The 17714-nt window shown below is 44.6% G+C and overlaps 1 protein-coding gene across 2 annotated transcripts in view; it reads right to left on the minus strand.

Annotated features, from left to right (window-relative positions):
- MTF1 (metal regulatory transcription factor 1) overlaps window positions 1-17714 on the minus strand; it is a 42748-nt gene that overhangs the window by 19839 nt on the left and 5195 nt on the right. For both annotated transcript variants that reach the window (XM_045858469.1, XM_045858468.1), the window contains exons 3-4: window positions 3108-3346; window positions 1767-1898 (exon numbers count right to left, since the gene is read on the minus strand). In XM_045858469.1, coding sequence (XP_045714425.1) covers window positions 1767-1898; window positions 3108-3346 — 371 coding nt within the window. The remainder of the gene's footprint in view (window positions 1-1766; window positions 1899-3107; window positions 3347-17714) is intronic.

Raw genomic sequence — 17714 nt, forward strand, 5'->3', positions numbered from 1 at the left:
AGGGAGCTGATGGCCCAGGATAAGTATTTCTTGTCCCCCAGGTAAGGCACATGTGGAGAGCACTGAAAATAATAGCCTTTGGATGACTCACTTAACAGAATTCTATTGGCAACGAGAGCCCCCTGGAACAGCTCCTGCCGGTGCACTATCAGAAATGCCGACAGTGGGTCCGGAGGCTCTCACAGACGCGTGGAGCCTGAACTGGAACACAGGAACACGGCTAGAGCCCGCTGGCTGTCCTGACTTACCCACCATCTTCAGTGTTTACGTCAGAGACACTTCTTCCTCTATTTCTTGATAATCAAAGCTAGAAGTAATCTGTCCCTCCTCTGAACTCCTAAAGCATTTAGCTTTTTTTGTGGCACCTGTCATTTCCAATCTTGCTTTATCTCCGGTCTATACAGTTGTTATCTGTTCTCCAAGACTGTACATTCTTTGAGGCAGGGTCCAAGCAGTTCTCCACATCCGCTGCAGTTCTTGCACACAGCAGGCGTTCAGTGACTATTTATATGAATGAATGTTTTTTCTTGTAAGCCAAAATATCTTATTTCTTTTAATAGCAAGCTTCTCTAAAGCATTTTACTTTCTGATTACATGTAATCATTGTGTTTCAAATCCCAGCGAATATTCAAGAAAAATCAGCAGTATTATCACAAAAATGCATGTGACTGAACTGAAATCAGAGTCTCTTCAACAGCCCTATGGGAAAAAAGCAAGGTAAGTGTCCCAGCCTCTGGAGACTAACCAACTGGCCTCTAATTATTTCTGCTTTTAGAGAGGCCATGACTCAGAAGTGCACCTGCAATGTTAAAACACAGTTACTTTTAACTGGTGTTTAAGAGCTGACTGTCCCTGAAGACTCTTTCACTTCCTGGTGCCCTGATGCGGAGATGGGTGGTGCGAACGGGGGAGCAGCACCTTCAATGCCGCGAGTGTAGCAGCCACCTTTCCTGACGGAGTTCAAAGATTCTGCCGGTATGGTTTTCAGTAATACGTCTATATTATATTTAGGGGGAATCCTTACAAACTGATTACGTCACTAAAATGTCACATCATCATCCCTAAATTGTTTCTGAGTCCCTACTGAATACCCAGAACCATATTACATGCCACAAACACAGAAGAAAGTAGATGACACACGTTTTTCCTTTAAGCTTAAACATTTATACTTATATCTATTAAATATACATGTACCTAGATGCATAAATTGAAAAATATGTATATAAGAAATGGATATGCCTGTTTGTGTATATGCATGAGGTATTACAAAGAAACAACTGAACAAGCAACAAAATACTTGCACCACTAGCCTAAGGATTGCTGCCCCTCACGTCCCCTCCCACTCTGCCCACCGAGTCACAGGCAGGCGTCCCTTCCCCTGTGCTCAAAGTCCTCTGAGCGTCTCAGTCTCAGATACGGTCTGGTTACCTGTGCTTCTTTTCCGCCAGACAAAATTTCACGAGCGGAAAACTTATGTCTTAGTATTTCCCTATCACCAATAAAAATACCTACCCTCAAGTGAGTTTCAACAAATACTTCTTTAAAATAAAAGGAAAAATGAAGCAGAAAACCATCACCCAAACTGAGGATGCTCTTGGAACCCACTGCCCGTTCTGCAGCCTGCAGGTCATAGCTGTCCTGTGGAGAGCTAACACTGCCCAAGAACCAGTGAAGGGAATTTCCTTTCCATTTTGAAAAAGTTTAGAGTGCATCAAAACACCCAGCTGAAATCTGGTCAGTAACAAACAGAAAACAGTAAGACCTACCGAAATGGCTTTTCTCCTGTATGGGTTCGGATGTGCTTCCTCAGATCACTGAGTGTGGTGAAGTACTTGCTGCAGCCTTCAGATTCACAGTTAAACGTTTTCCCTGTGTGAAGCCTCTGATGCGCTTTCAGCCTGCAAGATCCCCAGAGAAAGTCCCTCTGTCACAGCGTATTGCAGAGCCTCCCCACATCAGCTCAATAGGCTTCAGGACAAGGGCATAAGCCCACGGCCAGTAAAATCTTTTATGAGAGAACCAAGTAATTTTACGTATGGCCAAATAAATACTAAATACCAATTTAATAAAAAAAATACATATATACTGGAAATAAAATAATTACATTGGCAGAATGGGCTTTGGGAAGGGTGCCAAGTGTGGTGGAGACAGGAGAGGAGGAAACAGAGCTCCCTTAACTTCCACAGTGGGGAGTCAATATCCTAACATGGAAAAATCTAGAAGGAGCAATATAAGCCTAATACTTAAAAGCATGTAAGTATAAAAACATTAATATTAAGCTAAGAGCAGAGAAACTGGTTGCATGTGAAGGGGGAGAAATGGGGAGATGCATCTTTTGTATCAAACCTCATAGACCTACTCTGTAAATATTGAGAATCTATAACCTTATTAAAATTATAAGTGATTTTAAAAGATTTTTTAAAAGATTAAGTGCATAAAAATTCTATATTTATATATATATTTGTTCCAATTCTTTTCCTCAAACAGAAGGACATGTAAGCATGGTTCTAGAGCCAGACGGCCCGGGACCCAACCCTGGTCCCACCTCCCACCGATGGGAGATCCTGAGCCAGTTACAAAGCCTCTCCAGGCTTCCACTTCCTCGCTGATGCTGTGACAGTTGGCACTCAGAGCAGTGCCCGGCACACAGGGAGGGCCTTAAAGTGTTAGGTATTGTTATGTTTGTTATTGTCTACCCAATGGTGAAGACTAGTAAGTCTCCCGAAACATTGAGAGGACCACTCCCCCTTTCTCAGGGTAGAAAGAAATTAATCTTCAAAGTGAGAGGGGAAAGAACATGACGGAAGCCTCGGGACCAAGGCTCTGCACCAGGGAGATTGTACTCTATGCCGAATACTCAAATCCCCAGACCAGAATGCCACTACAGGAGATACAAAATCCAAACACAAATGTACTACCGTTTTCAGCCAACCCAGTACGTGCCAATCTTTAAGTGACAAGTTTCTCTAATGGCTTTTAAGCAGTTGAGCGCAACTGTGCTCCTTAAAGCCCCGAGAGTGCCCCCTGCACTGCTGCAGGAAGGAGTGCTCTGCCACCGTGATGCAGCTGGGGCCAGAGGCTGGCGGCGCAGTGGGAGGAAGGCTGACCTGTAGAGCGTGTTGAACGCCTTCTCACAGCCCTGCACGTCACATTCAAATGGCTTCTCCTTCGTGTGCACTCGCACGTGGATCCTGAGGCTGTAGGAGGTGAGGAAGGCCTTGCCACAGCCCTCCTGATTACAGACAAAGGTGTATTCTCCTCGGTGAGTCTTCTGGTGAGTGCGCAGGTTGCCTGCTGTGCTATAGGTGCGGGGACAGCCCTCAAAGGTGCACTGGTACCGCTTTACCTAGAGATAGAAGACACCTCAGCGACATGGCAAACAGCTGCCCAGGGTCTAACTACCCGCCCCCTCCCAAACTTGGTTCCCAGAGCTTGGTTCCCAGGAGATGTGGATGACACAAAACACGGAAAATCACCTCTAACAAGGCGGGGCTATCTTCCCATTGGTCGAATCACACCTGGGCAACAGAGACTGAGTAACGGGGAACAAGGAAGCTTGCAGGGAGGTGAGTATTCTAAGTGAATGTAAGAAGGGTGTTTCCAGACTTCAGTACACATCTATCCTCTAAAGGAGGATACATAATCTTACCTATATTCAAATACAATTTTAAAAATATTTTATTTATTTTTAGACAAAGGAGAAAGGGGGGAGAAAGGAAGAGAGAGAAACAATGTGTGGTTATCCTGCACACCCCCACTGGGAACCTGGCCTGCAACCCAGGCATGTGCCCTGACTGGGAATCGAACTGGGGAATCAAACTGGTGGCCCTTTGGTTTGCAGGCCAGCACTCAACCCACTGAGCTACACCAGCCAGGGCTCAAATAAAATTTTGACTTCACTTTAAGTCCAACGTCCTGCCCTCTGGCACTATACCTTGACTGGAACTGACCAATGTTAAATTGCGTGCAACACATCCTAAAATTTATATACTCAGGCATACATATTAGCAGGTATATACTAGCACAGCTCCCACTGAATATTTTTCTAGTCTACACAAGGAAAATAATGTATCATGCATTTCTTGGAGTATGACATTTCTCCAACCACCAGCCTCTGGGTTTCCTTTCACCATCCAACTTAATGAAAGGGTAGTTATCACTCCTGCCTCCGTTTCCCGCAATGCCCATTAACCCCTGCCCCTTGGTGAGCTGGCTTCACTGCACAAAATTACCCTTCTGAGCTTCCTGGTGGTCACCCTCTTTCACCCTCTCCACTTTCCTTCATTATTTGCAAAAATATCTTATGGACGATGCCCGCTCCTTCTGAAAACCTGTCCTTCAGCACACAGTAATTCCTTGGGGCTCTCTTTATCTTCTCTGAGCTACTCCTTTCCTCTAATCTTACATGTAGGTTCATTCCAAAGCTTCTCTCTCATCTCCCAAACCTTCCCCATCTCCACACTGATGCAGAGGAAGCAGCCTTAGACTTGGTGGAAGAAGACTAGGTTCTGGTACTTGTGTCCAAGACTCCGAGCAAGTCATGTCACTCTGAGCTTCAGGCTCTTTATCTCCAAAATGTGAGCATTGATACCTGCCCTGGTAGTCTCACAGTTCTTCTGAGTGGAACAAAAGATGATAAAACATTTGTGAAAATACTTTGTAAATTCTCAGCTTTAGCAAACATCTTTTTTTTTAATTTATTGATTTTAGAGAAAGAGAAAGAGAGAAAGAAAGGGAGAAGAGAGCAGAGAGAGGGAGAGAAACATCGATCTGTTGTTCCACTTTTTATGCATTCATTGGTTGCTTCTTATACATGCCCTGCTGGGGGAATCAAACCCGCAACCTTGGGGCATAGCAAGACAACACTCTAACCAACCGAGCTTCCTGGCCAGGGCCTAGCAAACATCTTTATCCTTTAATGCCAATCCTTCTCCAAGGCAAGCTAGATACCAAAATCTGCTTCTAAGGAATGCCAATTTTAAGGAGGCAGCGGTGCACAAATGATCATACACTGTGCTGCGCCTGACAACAGACACATGCCCGAGCTGCGTGCCAGCGTAAAACAGGAAACCTCCCCTTCTCAGAAAGACTAGAAATCCGTGAAGGTTGAGACCAAGTACTCTCTCTGCACTGAGGGTAGTTCTTTGCTTAACCTGTAAAAGCCTATATTTTTAGGGTCAAACTGAAAAGATATTCCTCAGACAAACCGAGGACACTCCAGAAAGAGGCAATGCCTTTCCAGTGCATGGAAAGATGGATGGGTTTGCTGGTACAGTGAACCACAAACATGCCTGCAGTATGTGAGAGACCAGCAGGGGAAGAATCTAGAAAAGGAAGGCAAGGCCTCCTTAGTGAACCTGTGGAGCAGAGAAACAGGACAATGGGGAGCCATCCACAGGTTTAAACCAAGACGACAACACAATCAGGCCTGACGTTTAAGAGAAATCATTCTGATGTCCTCGTGGAAGACGGACTGGAGTAGGAGAAGGGACAGATTACGAGAACAGGGACAACAGTGCAGGAGACAGATGAAAAGAATCTGAGCTAAGGAAGTTAATAGTGGCCAATAAGAGAGATGAGTTCCGGAGAAATTAAAGGGGGAGAGATGACAGGCTGCAGCGACGACTGGGTGCTGAGCAGTAGAAGGGGCTAGGGAGAGACAGAGTTGAGATCGACCCCCAGGATGATGGCCTGGATGGCTGAAGAGAAGGTCACACTAACAACCTGGGATGGAGCGGGGCTGGGGGAGACATGAGTTGGGTCGGAGGTGCTGCTAGGACTTGTGGATGGAAATGTCCAGTAGCCAGTCAGACACACAGGCTGGAAGCTAAGAAGACAGTCTGTGGCCGGAGGCTTGGGTACACAGAGAAAGCTGACTTCACCTGCACACCACGGCAGGCTCAGATTCCAGCCCCAGGGGCTGCTCACCGTGTAACCTTGGGAAGATCACTTAAGCTTACTGAGCTTCCCTTATTTATAACATGGAGGAAATAAAAACCTATCTTTTTAGGGTTGTTGTCAGAGTTAGGGATAGTTTGTATAAAGCATTTAAATATAGTGACTGCCATATAGTAGGTAATCAGTAAAATAATAGCTTTTATAAGAGGACAAAGGCTAGACCCATGAAAGTCACCAACGTTAAAGATACTCATAAAAGAAAAGAAGCCATTGATGGGTGAGCGGGAAAAGGGTTGGGAAACAGAAAGAGAAGCAAAGGAGAATGGTGTCACAGAAGCCTATAGAAAAAGGGTCTCTGGGGAAAGAGAATGATCAAAATGTTAAATGTGTAAAATATAAATAAGCCCTAGCTGGTGTGGCTCAGTGGTGGGAGCAGCATCCCATAACCGAAGGGTTGCAGGTTCGATTCCTGGTCAGGGCACATGCCTATGCTGCAGGCTCATCCCGGGTCCAGGAGCTGGCACGTGTGACCCCCAGTCCAGGCTCCAACAATCTCCAGTCTGGGTGCATATGAAGGCAACCAATCAGTGCTTCTCCTGCATCAATGTTTCTCTCTCTCCCTCCTCTCTCTAAAAAAGCAAATGAAAATGTCCTCGGGTAAAGTAAAAAAAGAAATTAAAAAATGTTAAATGTCAGCAAAAACAAGAAAGATAAGGACTGGGGAAACTACTGGATCCAGTAGCTGGAAATTCACTAACGACTCAGCAAGATTAGCTTCAAGGGACTGGACTGCCGGGGGCAGAGGCCTGGGCAAAGGGAACTAAATGCAAGGTGAAGTGGAGGTAGAGGCTAGCGGTGGAGAGCAGCAGCAGAAGCGGACTTCCGGGTCGATGAAGTGTTTTCTGTTTGTTTTTGTTTCTTGAACAGTGCGTGTCTTGAGCATGTTTGGGAGGGGACAGGTTCTGGGAGAAAGAGAAGCTGAGGGTCTAGGGAGGGACACAGAGAAGAGAAGGGTTAACAGCCGGGCAGAGGGGAAGCTTCAGGTAGAAAGAGAGACGCTGAGCTGCATGCAGAGAACAGAGGGGTGAGGTAAGGTGGGTGTGGGTCAAGCGTGGACAAGGTTCCCGTTTCAGGCTCTGTGGGCCGTGCAGTCTGTTACAACCGCTCCACTCTGCACGTGAAAGGAGCCATGGGCAGTACACACGTGGACAAGCAAGGCCGAGCTCCAAAAAACTACTTACAGACAATGAAACCTGAATTTCATATCATGTTCACATATCATGAAGGACTGTTCTTATTTTTATGTTAAAAATATCATTTAAAAATGTAAAAAACATTCTACAAAAACAGGCATCTGGACAGACCTGGCCTGTGAGTGACAGTCTGCCAACCTGTAAAACCCGTGGGGGGGGAGGGGGAGCAACTCCTCCCTTCTCTCCTCCCACTCCTCTCTCACCTGTGCAGCCTTCAGTGCGGGCTTGCACAAGTCTCTGGGTTCCTCAGGCAAGTGTTCTCTCACGTATGCCTTCCTGACCCTTCCCACTGCCACACAGGAGGTGTTCCATAAGCATCTGCTGAACTGAATTACTGGCGCAGTAGTCCTGGCATTCTCGTGTCTCAGTCTCTGGTTTTGAAGCCACTCACTGCCAGATTTATTCAAAAACAGTGTTCTACACATGCCACTGCTCTACTTGAACGATAAAGTTCCAATTCCTCAGCCTGACGTTCCAGATCCTCCCCAGCCCTCCTCCACCTTCCACTAGCTGCTCTGGAACATCAGGAGGCTCTGTCTAGGCCTGCAGGCGACAGCATACCCCTCCCTAAATGCAGCACTGAAGTTCCACTTGCCTGCCTTTGCGTTCCCTTTTTCTTCAATGGGAGTGCCTGCTTCCTCCGTTCCTTCCTTCTCTGCTTATCTGAATCTCTTTTCTTCAATTTAAGCTTTACCGCCCTACCTCCAAGGCCCTCCATAATCACTCCCTGTCGAAATGACAGTGCCCTTCTCTGAATTTCAGTATTTAACCGTACCATTCACTGGACACCTTGTTTACACTGTTCATTATCCTTTCACACATGTATCCTGGTTTCCCACCAAGATTAAAAGTCTCTCTGGTGCTGCCAGATAGAGATTTCCAAGCAATCACTGAGCCGGAAGGAGAACCAGGGCTGTGAGCGCTGTGGCCACGGCGTCCACATGTCCCAGTCACAGCACTGATGAAAATGATGAATGGCAGGGGCAGACTTTCATCCTAAGATGCTACAGCAGTTGATCACTTTACAGGTAACTGCAATCAATAATTAACTATCCCTCCCTATCTCTCTGCCCTTCCAACCCCCGCTCCCATCCAGGGTTTTTACTTGGCCAATTCCAGCTCCAAATGAATGTTCCTTCCCCAAGGAACTCTTTCCTGACTGACTCCCACTGCACAGTAGAATAGGTATTCTTATAGGTTCTCAGAGCTTCCTCTAGTCCTTGAAAGCCTACAATACCATTTGGATTAAATAATTTCATAAACAATCTACGCCATTATCTATTTAGTTCCTAGACACAGCAGTAGCTAAAAAACAGGAAGCACGAAACAAATATTTCTTTAGTTAAATGAATGAACGCCTACTCTCCATTTGAGCTATTGGTTCCCTGAGAACAGGGACCACGTGTGTCGTGTCTGTCTTGGTCACTGCCACAGCCTCAGGGACTAGCCCTGTGGAGAAGTGGCACTCGATTCCTACTTGAGTGAAGGAATAAATGACAAAGCAAATGAACAAAATAAAACCAGCAGGACTTAATGCTGAGGCATTATAACAAGGGCTACAAGTGACAAAGGAACAGAGTTTCAGAAGGATACTAACTAGGTCAAATGTAGCAGAGCTGACTGATAAAGCAATTCTCTGATTCTGCGGACTCACAGTCATAATTGCCCCAGCAAGACTAGCTTTACTGGAGGAACAGAAAGGACAATGTAATGGGCTGAGAAGTAAGGAAAAGCAAGGAGCTGGAGACAATGAATATAATCATTCCTTCAAGAAACTTGGCTAAGCCCTGGCTGGCTCAGTGGATTGAGCGTGGGGCCTGTAAACCAAAGGTTTGCTGGTTCAATGCCCAGTCAGGGCACATGCCTGGGTTACAATGCAGGCCATCATATCCCAGTATGGGGTACGCTAGTGGCACGCTAGTGGCAACCACACATTGATGTTTCTCTCCCTCTCTCCTCCCTTTCCCGCTCTCTAAAAATACACAAATGAAATCTTAAAAAAAAAAAAAAAAACAAAAACAAAACCTTGATTAAGAATAGAGAGGGAAAGACAGGAGAGAGAGTTAGGAGAAGACACAAACTAGGAAGATATTTGTATTTAAAGGTGGGAGCCCAGTTGCTAGGAGCATCGTCCTGTACACCAAGAAGTTGCAGGTTCGATTCCTAGTCAGGGCACATCCCTAGGTTGTGGGTTCAATTCCTTGGTCAGGGCACATAGGGGAGGCAGCTGATCCACGTTTCTCTCTCACACTGATATTTCTCTCTCTTTCTCTCCCCCTCGCTCTCCCTTTCTCTCTCTCTCTCTCTCAGTGAACATATCCTGAGGTGAGGATTAAAAAAATAAATGCATAAATAAATAAAATAGAGGTAAATAAATAAAATAGAGGTGGGAGAGATGACAAAAGCAAATGCCTGCTCCCTCATAATATGCTAAATAACAAGTAATCTCTCACCCATCTGCAGGGAGCCAGTAAGTGGAAGTCACTATTCTGTCCTGCAGAATCATGTTAAACAGCACCAGATTTCTTTTTTCTCTCTTTTTTCTTTTTTATTATTTTAATCATTGTTCAAGCAGTTTTCTCCCTTTTACTCCCATCCCATCCCACCCACCCATCCCTCCCCACTTCCCTCCCATTACTACCCTCCCCCTAGTTTTTGTCCATGTGTCCTTTAAATTTGTTCCTGTAAACCCTTCCCATTCTCCCCTGAAATTCCCTCTTCTCTCCCCTCTGGTCACTGTCAGCCTGTCCTCTATATCAGTGTTTTTGGTTATATTTGGGTTGTTTATTTGTTTTGTTGTTTAGGTTCCTGTTAAAGGTGAGATCATATGGTATTTGTCTTTCACTGCCTGGCTTATTTTGCTTAGCATAATGCTTTCCAGCTCCAACCATGCTGTTGCAAAGGGTAGGAGCTCCTTCTTTCCTTCTGCTGCATAGAATTCCACTGTGTAAATGTACCATAGTTTTTTGATTCATTCATTTACTGATGGGCATCTAGGTTGCTTCCAGCACTTAGCTATTGTAAATTGTGCTGCTATGAACATCAGGGCGCAAAGGTTCTTTTGGATTGGTGTTTTAGGGTTCTTAGGATACAGTCCCAGCAGTGGAATTGCTGGGTCAAAAGGCAGATCCATTTTTAGTTTTCTGAGGAAGTTCCATACTGTTTTCCATAGTGGTTGTACCAGTCTGCAGTCCCACCAACAGTGCACTAGGGTCCCCTTTTCTCCACAACCTCTCCAACACTTGTTGTTTGTTGCTTTGTTTATGATGGCCATTCTGACCAGCAGCACCAGATTTCACAAAAAGTAAAAACTAAACCTCTTAAAACTGGATCAGAACAGGAAGTTGCAAAAAAAAAAACCAATGTAAATTTTCCTGGCTACATAGAGGAGGTATTGCAACATGTGGTACATTTAAATACAATTAAGATTTATCATGTATGCATACATTCAAAAAATTATGTTCCAGGGTATATACTGTCTCAGGTGCTAGGAGCTCAAAGTGAAGAGGAGAATCAAACAAATAAACAGACAAGAGCAAGATAGTACAAAAAGTTGTGCTGGTAATGGATGTCAGAATATAGAGAAAGGTAGAGAAAAAACATTTAACTTAGACTTGGGGGTGACTAAGAAAAGATTCTCAAAGGAGTTGATGCCCAAGTTAAATTCAAAGAACTTGAGGGAGAGATGACTCATATTAATATGCCTATCAAAATTAATTAGAGTATATATAACGTGGACATAATGTCCCTACAGATTCCACTGGATAATAAAACGTGTTTTTCCAAAAGAGCTTACGAACTGCATCACTTTAATTTTCCTTAACTCAGCTGTCAACTGCTCAGTTAAGGAGCTCGGAGAGGGAGCAGGTTAGACGCCGAGCACCTGAGACGGGGGCCTAACGCTAGCGACAGACAGGCAGGAAGCCTGAGCTCTCTGGGAGCTGACGCTGCTTCACAATGTTCTAAACAACTCCAGAACAGAGAGATGTTTAACAACGCTGATTGCCTTGTTCAGTTAATAGAAGCAGAAAAGGAAAGGTAAATGAAATAAGCAAAAATGAGAAAGTTAAACCCTGGAACACAAGGAGACAAAAACTTTAAAACATTCAGGAAAGAGAAAAGGTGGGGTTTCTGCTTCTGCTGGAGGAAAAAGAGACGAGTCAGAGAGAATTAGACCTGCGCGCATCACCAGCACCACACCAGGAATGGGAGTCTCTGACTCTGAGCACCTGGCATGTGAGCATCCTTACAAATAAATGACCGGCCGAGATGTGGTGGCTGTAGGAGCTGCCTTTTCCTCCCCATCACTAGGGACGTCCCCTTCTCTCTCCCTAATACAAACTCATTCCTATGCTGGCACTGATCTCATTTAACTCTCATAATGTGCAACCACAGTGCTCAAAGGAGAAGCAGAACTGCGAACTGACCTTATTTCTTCAACAGGCCTTCCACTGCCCATCGCCAGAGCTAAGCTCATACAGCTGTTCCTATTCCTCCACCTTTTATCCCTACGAAACTAATGGCATCCTGCTGCCCCTCATTTCGCAGCCCTTTTCACGGCTAACAGGTATTAGTGTCCCATTCTCCCCATCTTTGCAAAAACAGTGTGTTATGATAGAAAATCGTAGGCACTGGCATCCAGAAACTCCTCAATTCAAATCTCCGTTCTACCACTTGCTCATGCAATGTTCCTAAGCCTCAGTTTTTTCATCTGTAAAATGAGCGTCAATAGTACTTACTTTGTAAGATTGCTATGAAACTTAAATACGAAGTTACATTAAAGCCCCCGATGCAGCAACCAGCACAGAGTCGGCACTCCACAGATGCTAGCCTGCGTGTCCCCTCACCATGGCCGCTGCCAGTAGGACCAGGGGTCCTCATTCTTTAGCTCTGGGAGCCTCAGCTTTGCCTGGTGCCCCAAGTGCCCACCATGGAAGTAAGTTCCAGTGGCCTGGTGCTCACAGGGAGCCGAGTACGTGTGCAGAAGATCACCTGGGGCGCAGGCTGGTGTGCACAAAACCCCTGTGGTAGGACTCCAGCCCTGTTCTCACTTTGAAATGCGGTTGTAAATGGTGATCTTTCACACTCTGCAGTGGTGTTAATATGACCACGCAGCTAGTCAGGAGTTGCCAGGACTTCTGCAGGCTGCCCTGGAACCCAACCACAATTTGCACCCTTATTTTAAGGAGAAAAGGCTTCCCTCAGAGTTCCTAACAAAGACCACTGTAAACTCTTCTCAAACTGGAGATGACCTCCATACCTCCTTCAAGACCCACGTGGGCCTACAAGACAGACAAGTAAATGAATACTTAGTGAAAAACCGTGAAGCACCAGACGTCATACTAAATGTTTTATGCTTACAGGGTGGTATAATTATATATGAATAAATCTCATTTCATCTTCACAAAAGGCAATGAAATATTTTTATTTCGATTTTACAAAAGGGGCAACAGAGCAACTTGCCCAAGGCTACATAGTATCTACCAAAACAAAGATAGAAGCTATGTCCAAATTATCCCTGTGCAAACCACAGAAGGAACAATTTTAAGAATAAGCTTGGTTTGAATAAGAGAAGGCCATGAAAATATGAGTTCTTTCTCCAAAGTTCTACAATAGCAAAATTTTAGCAATACAGAACAGGCACAGCCTGTATAAAATGTAAATCTGAGACCTGTTATTCTTACAGTACCATTTGGGAAAACTGGTATGCACACAAATGACCCTTGTCCCCTTTTGAGGCCAGCAAACCTCATTGAGGGAATCGCTGAGGTCCGCAGAGAGGTCTGTAACACACGCGGGCTGCGGGGAGAGGCTACAACAGCGTTGTCTGGAGGGGAGCGGAAACGCTGCAGAACCTGGCACATGTAGCTTCTAGCGGTCTTCACACTGGGCTCCAAGCCCTCAGGGTAGGAACTATTTCTTTCCTGGTATTTGACAAAAGTAGGTGCTAAGTAAGTAAAAGCTTGAAAGAGTGAATGAATCCTTAACATTAAAATTTCAAGCACAGTCTCTGCCTGTCCTAGTTCTGAATGACAATTCCGTGGGAGTTCAGAAGGAACCTGTAAAGAAACATAATGCTAATATGCAAAGATTGGAAGTGGGCGGTTCCCCTCGGGAAAGTCAGTACCCTAAGGGTTTGTTTGAGTAGATCACCCCACGGCCTGAGGGATGGGTAATAAGGAATGAGATCAGAAATAGATCTCCCAAAGTAAAGGGCCCTTTGCAAACAGGTTCCAAAACAATGAAGACAAATATTCTCCCTTACTCTTAGAATGTGTCTCACTAAAAATGGCGAGTCTCCTCTTTTCACTAACCAATATAGCAAGCAGCATAATTCATAAAGCATCACTGTAACCGTGCTTCTTGGCAGAAAAGGATATTCTTTCTCAATCAATGAAGTGGAGTACTTGGTACATGAAGAACATTATTTAGGGAGACTTCCAAGATGGACGCATGGGTAGACACACTGTGCCTCCTTGCACAACCGAAAGAAGACAACAAATTTTAAAACAAAAAACAACCAGAACTGACAAAAAATTGAACTGTATAGATGTCCAACAACCAAGGAGTTAAAGAAGACACATTCATTCAGACTGGTAGGAGGGGCAAAGACTCTTGGCAAGGTGATGGGCTGGCAGACTGGACAGTCCCACAGGTTTGCATGTAGATAAAATGGGTGGAACAACTGGGGAGCGAGACAAACCACACAACCCAGGGCTCCAGCACGGGGAAATAAAGCCTCAAAGCCTCTGATTGAAAACACCTGTGGGGGTGGAGGCAGCAGGGGGAAAAACTCCCAGCCTCACAGGATAGTTTGCTAGAGAGACCAACAGGGTCCTAGAACATAAACAAACCCACCCACCCAGGAATCAGCACCAGAAGGGCTCAGTTTGCGGCTGCGTAAGTGACTGAAAACCAGCAGAGAGCCAAGCAAGCACCATTGTTCGCTCTCGGACCCCTCCCCCTCATATAGCATCACAATGCAGCAACCCAGGTTGCCCTGCCCTGGTGAACACCTAAGGCTCCACCCCTCATATGTAACAGGCGAGCCAAAACAAAAAACAAACAAAAAAAAATGGCTCAAACGAAAAAATAGTTCAAAGCTCCAGGAAAAAAATATAACTAAGCAATAAAGAGATAGCCAACCTATCAGATGCACAGTTCAAAACACTGGTTATCAGGATGCTCCAGGAACTCACTGGGTACTTCAACAGCATAAAAAAGACCCAGGCAGCAATGAAGGTTGCATTATGAGAAATAAAGGAATATCTACAGGGAACCAACAGTGACGGGAAGGAAACCAGGATTCAAATCAATGGTTTGGAGCAGAAGAAAGAAAGAAACATTCAACCAGAAGAATGAAGAAACAAGAATTCAAAAAAATGAGAGGCTTAGGAACCTCCAGGACATCTTTAAACATCTGAATCATAGGGGTGCCAGAAGGAGGAAGACCAAGAAATTGAAAACTTATTTGAACAAATAATGAAGGAGAACTTCCCCAATCTGGTGAAGGAAACAGACTTTCAGGAAGTCCAGGAGGCTCAGAGAGTCCCAAAGAAGTTGGACCCAAGGAGGAACACACTAAGGCACATCATAATTACTTTAGCCAAGCTGAAAGATAAGGAGAGAATCTCAAAAGCAGCAAGAGAAAAGGAGATAGTAACCTACAAAGGAGTTTTCATTAGACTATCAACTGATTTCTCAAAAGAAACCTTGCAGGCAAGAAAGGGCTAGAAAGAAGTATTCCAAGTCATGAAAGGCAAGTGCCTACATACAACATTACTCTATCTAGCAAAGCTATCATTTAGAATGGAAGGGCAGATAAAGTGCTACCCAGATAAGGTCAAGTTAAAGAGTTCATCATCACCAAGCCCTTATTATATGAAATGTTAAAGGGACTTATCTAAGAAAAAGATAAAAAACATGAACAGTAAAATGACAACAAACTCACAGCTATTAACCACCAAACCTAAAAAAAAAAATGCAAACTAAGCAAACTACTAAAACAGGAGCAGAATCACAGAAATGGAGATCACATGGAGGGTTATAAGTGGGGAAGGGGAGGGGGAAAGAGGGGGAAAAGGTACAGAGAATAAGTAGCATAGATGGTAGGTAGAAAATAGACAGGGGGAGGGTAAGAATAGTATAGTAAATGTAGAAGCCAAAGAACTTCTATATCCAACTCATGGACATGAACTAAAGTGGGGGAATGCGGATGGGAGGGGGTGTGCAGGGCAGAGGGGAATAAAGGCAGGAAATGGGACAACTGTAATAGCATAATCAATAAAATACATTTTTAAAAAAGGAACATGTTTAGTGTATGGGTGCTGGCTTTCTTCATACTTCTTGGCTAACTACTGAGCAGAAATGTGACAAAGTCAGTTAGCCACAGGGCTGGGGAGGCCAGGGGTATAGTGCTGCAGCAGGTGGGGGTACGTTACTTTCACCAGTGCATTTCAGAGAGAGATGGGTGAACAGGTAATAAACCGCCCTGGCAGGTTCTCAGGAAGGGCACCGATGCAAACATGGGAAACCCTGGACTGCATGGCCCAACTAAAGGGAACACTTCTCAGAAACCTGGAGTAGGAAGACACTCAAGTAGCCACTCTTCAGAATGCTGATCTTGAGCAGAATGACAATATTTGATTGCAAATTTTTCAAAGCTACCAAATCAACAGGTAGGCAGTAATGAGACAGCAAGAACGAGAAGATGACACATGAAATTAGAGTCAGAATGACCCGCGTCCCTGTGGAAGGAAAAGACAGCATCTGTGGCCAGGTTCTGGTTGGTTTCTCTCTGCACAAGGCAAGCACGAGGCAAAAACAATGAAGCACCGTCTTGTGCCACTCAGTGACAGGGATCCATTCTGAGAAGTGCGTCCTTAGGCGCTTTCGCTGTTGGCAAAGGCCACAGAGTGCACTCACACAAACCTAGATGGTTCTAGCCCACCGCATACCTGCACTGGATGGTACAGCCTGTTACTCCCAGGCTACAAGCCTACACGGCCTGTTACTGTACAAAACAATGTGAGGTTAAACCAAGCGCGAGAGAAGATACAAGGTAAACACGAGATGTGCGAGGCTGCTGTCGGCCTAACCAGCATAGTGTTCTACAGCAAACTTCTTTTTTTTAGTAGAAAGAGTACACTCTAAAATAACAATAGAAAGTATAGTCTAGCTGTATACTAAACACATAAACCAGTAACGTAGTCGTTCATCGTCATTATCAACAAGCACTATGTACTGCACATCCGTTGTATGTGCTGTGCTTCACACAACGGGCAGTGCAGGTCTGTTCATTCCAGCAACACACAAACCTGTGAGTAATGCATGCGCGCGGACGTCACCATGGCTATGATGTTGGCATGGCTAGGACATCATTAGACGATAAGAATTTTTCAGCTCCACTATGCTCTTATGGAGCCACCACTGTATATGAGGTCGTTGTTGACAGGTTTATCGTGCTAGAAACATTGTTATGAAGCATGTGACTGTAATAGGTAATGCAACCTCACACTATAGAAAGCAATGGAAGGATCAGGGGTAAACAGGAAATTCAGGATAAAATCTGACTCAGAAAATAAGCTGCTTAAGAAGCCAAGAAAACTAACTAGTTTTCAAATGATTCGATTTCTCAAGAGTAACACCTGGGAATGGGAGAGGGAGAAAAAGACTAAGTTTAAAAAGAGAGGGGAGGGGGCACTCCCCCTTCTCGGGAGCACGCCTGTGCCCTTCTTTCCCCAGCGGGTGTGGTACCTTTGCCCTTCTCTCTCCTAAGCTCCAGGGGCCCTCCTTTTGCCTCTGTAACTTGTTCCCTGAGCCCATTTCTTCTACGGCTCACTTTTTCTAGCTCTGTGACTTTCTAAATAAACTTTCTCTTATTAAAAAATAAAAAAAAGAGGGGAGGGAAAGTAAAGAAATCATGAAGAGTGTTATCAAACAGTCACAAACATTGACCTCTCCAGGCCAATTAAATGGATTTAAATGCTAAAAAAATAAAACCACTGTTAAAGCAAAAGCTACGATAAGATGGTGCTTCAGGAAGGCCAGTCTCCTGAATGCGTAATCACTTAGCAACATTTTAAAAGACTAAAAGCCACTGCTGCTTCTCTCTCAATCCCCAACCAATCCCATACCTAATGATTTCAAAAACAGTTTCTAGAATCTTCCATGTTGGTCTCATGGACAGAAAGAAAAAATGTCGGGGCAGGGGAGCACAACAGGAGAAAATTGGGACAACTGTAATAGAACAACAATTTTAAAAAAATGTGATGGAAGGAAAGTCCACTTAGCTAAATCCACAATAGACTGAACAAGGTGCGCATAATACTCTTGACCTTGTCCTACTCAACATCGTTATCAATGACCTGAAGACAGGAATGGTAAATCAGGCTTGTAAGTAGCACAAAGTGGGAAGGTGACAGCTAATATCACTGATTGCATAATCATTCCCTCCCTGCCACATCCTCTTCTGCCTAGGTCAGCAGATCCCAAAATGTGTTCCACAAAACACTGACCCTGAAAATGGGACTGAAAAATGGTTTCCCAAGTTCAAAACATCTG

Source organism: Phyllostomus hastatus, unplaced genomic scaffold (genome assembly GCF_019186645.2).
Source record: "Phyllostomus hastatus isolate PE091 unplaced genomic scaffold, TTU_PhHast_1.1 phas_scaffold_182, whole genome shotgun sequence".
NCBI lineage: Eukaryota > Metazoa > Chordata > Mammalia > Chiroptera > Phyllostomidae > Phyllostomus > Phyllostomus hastatus.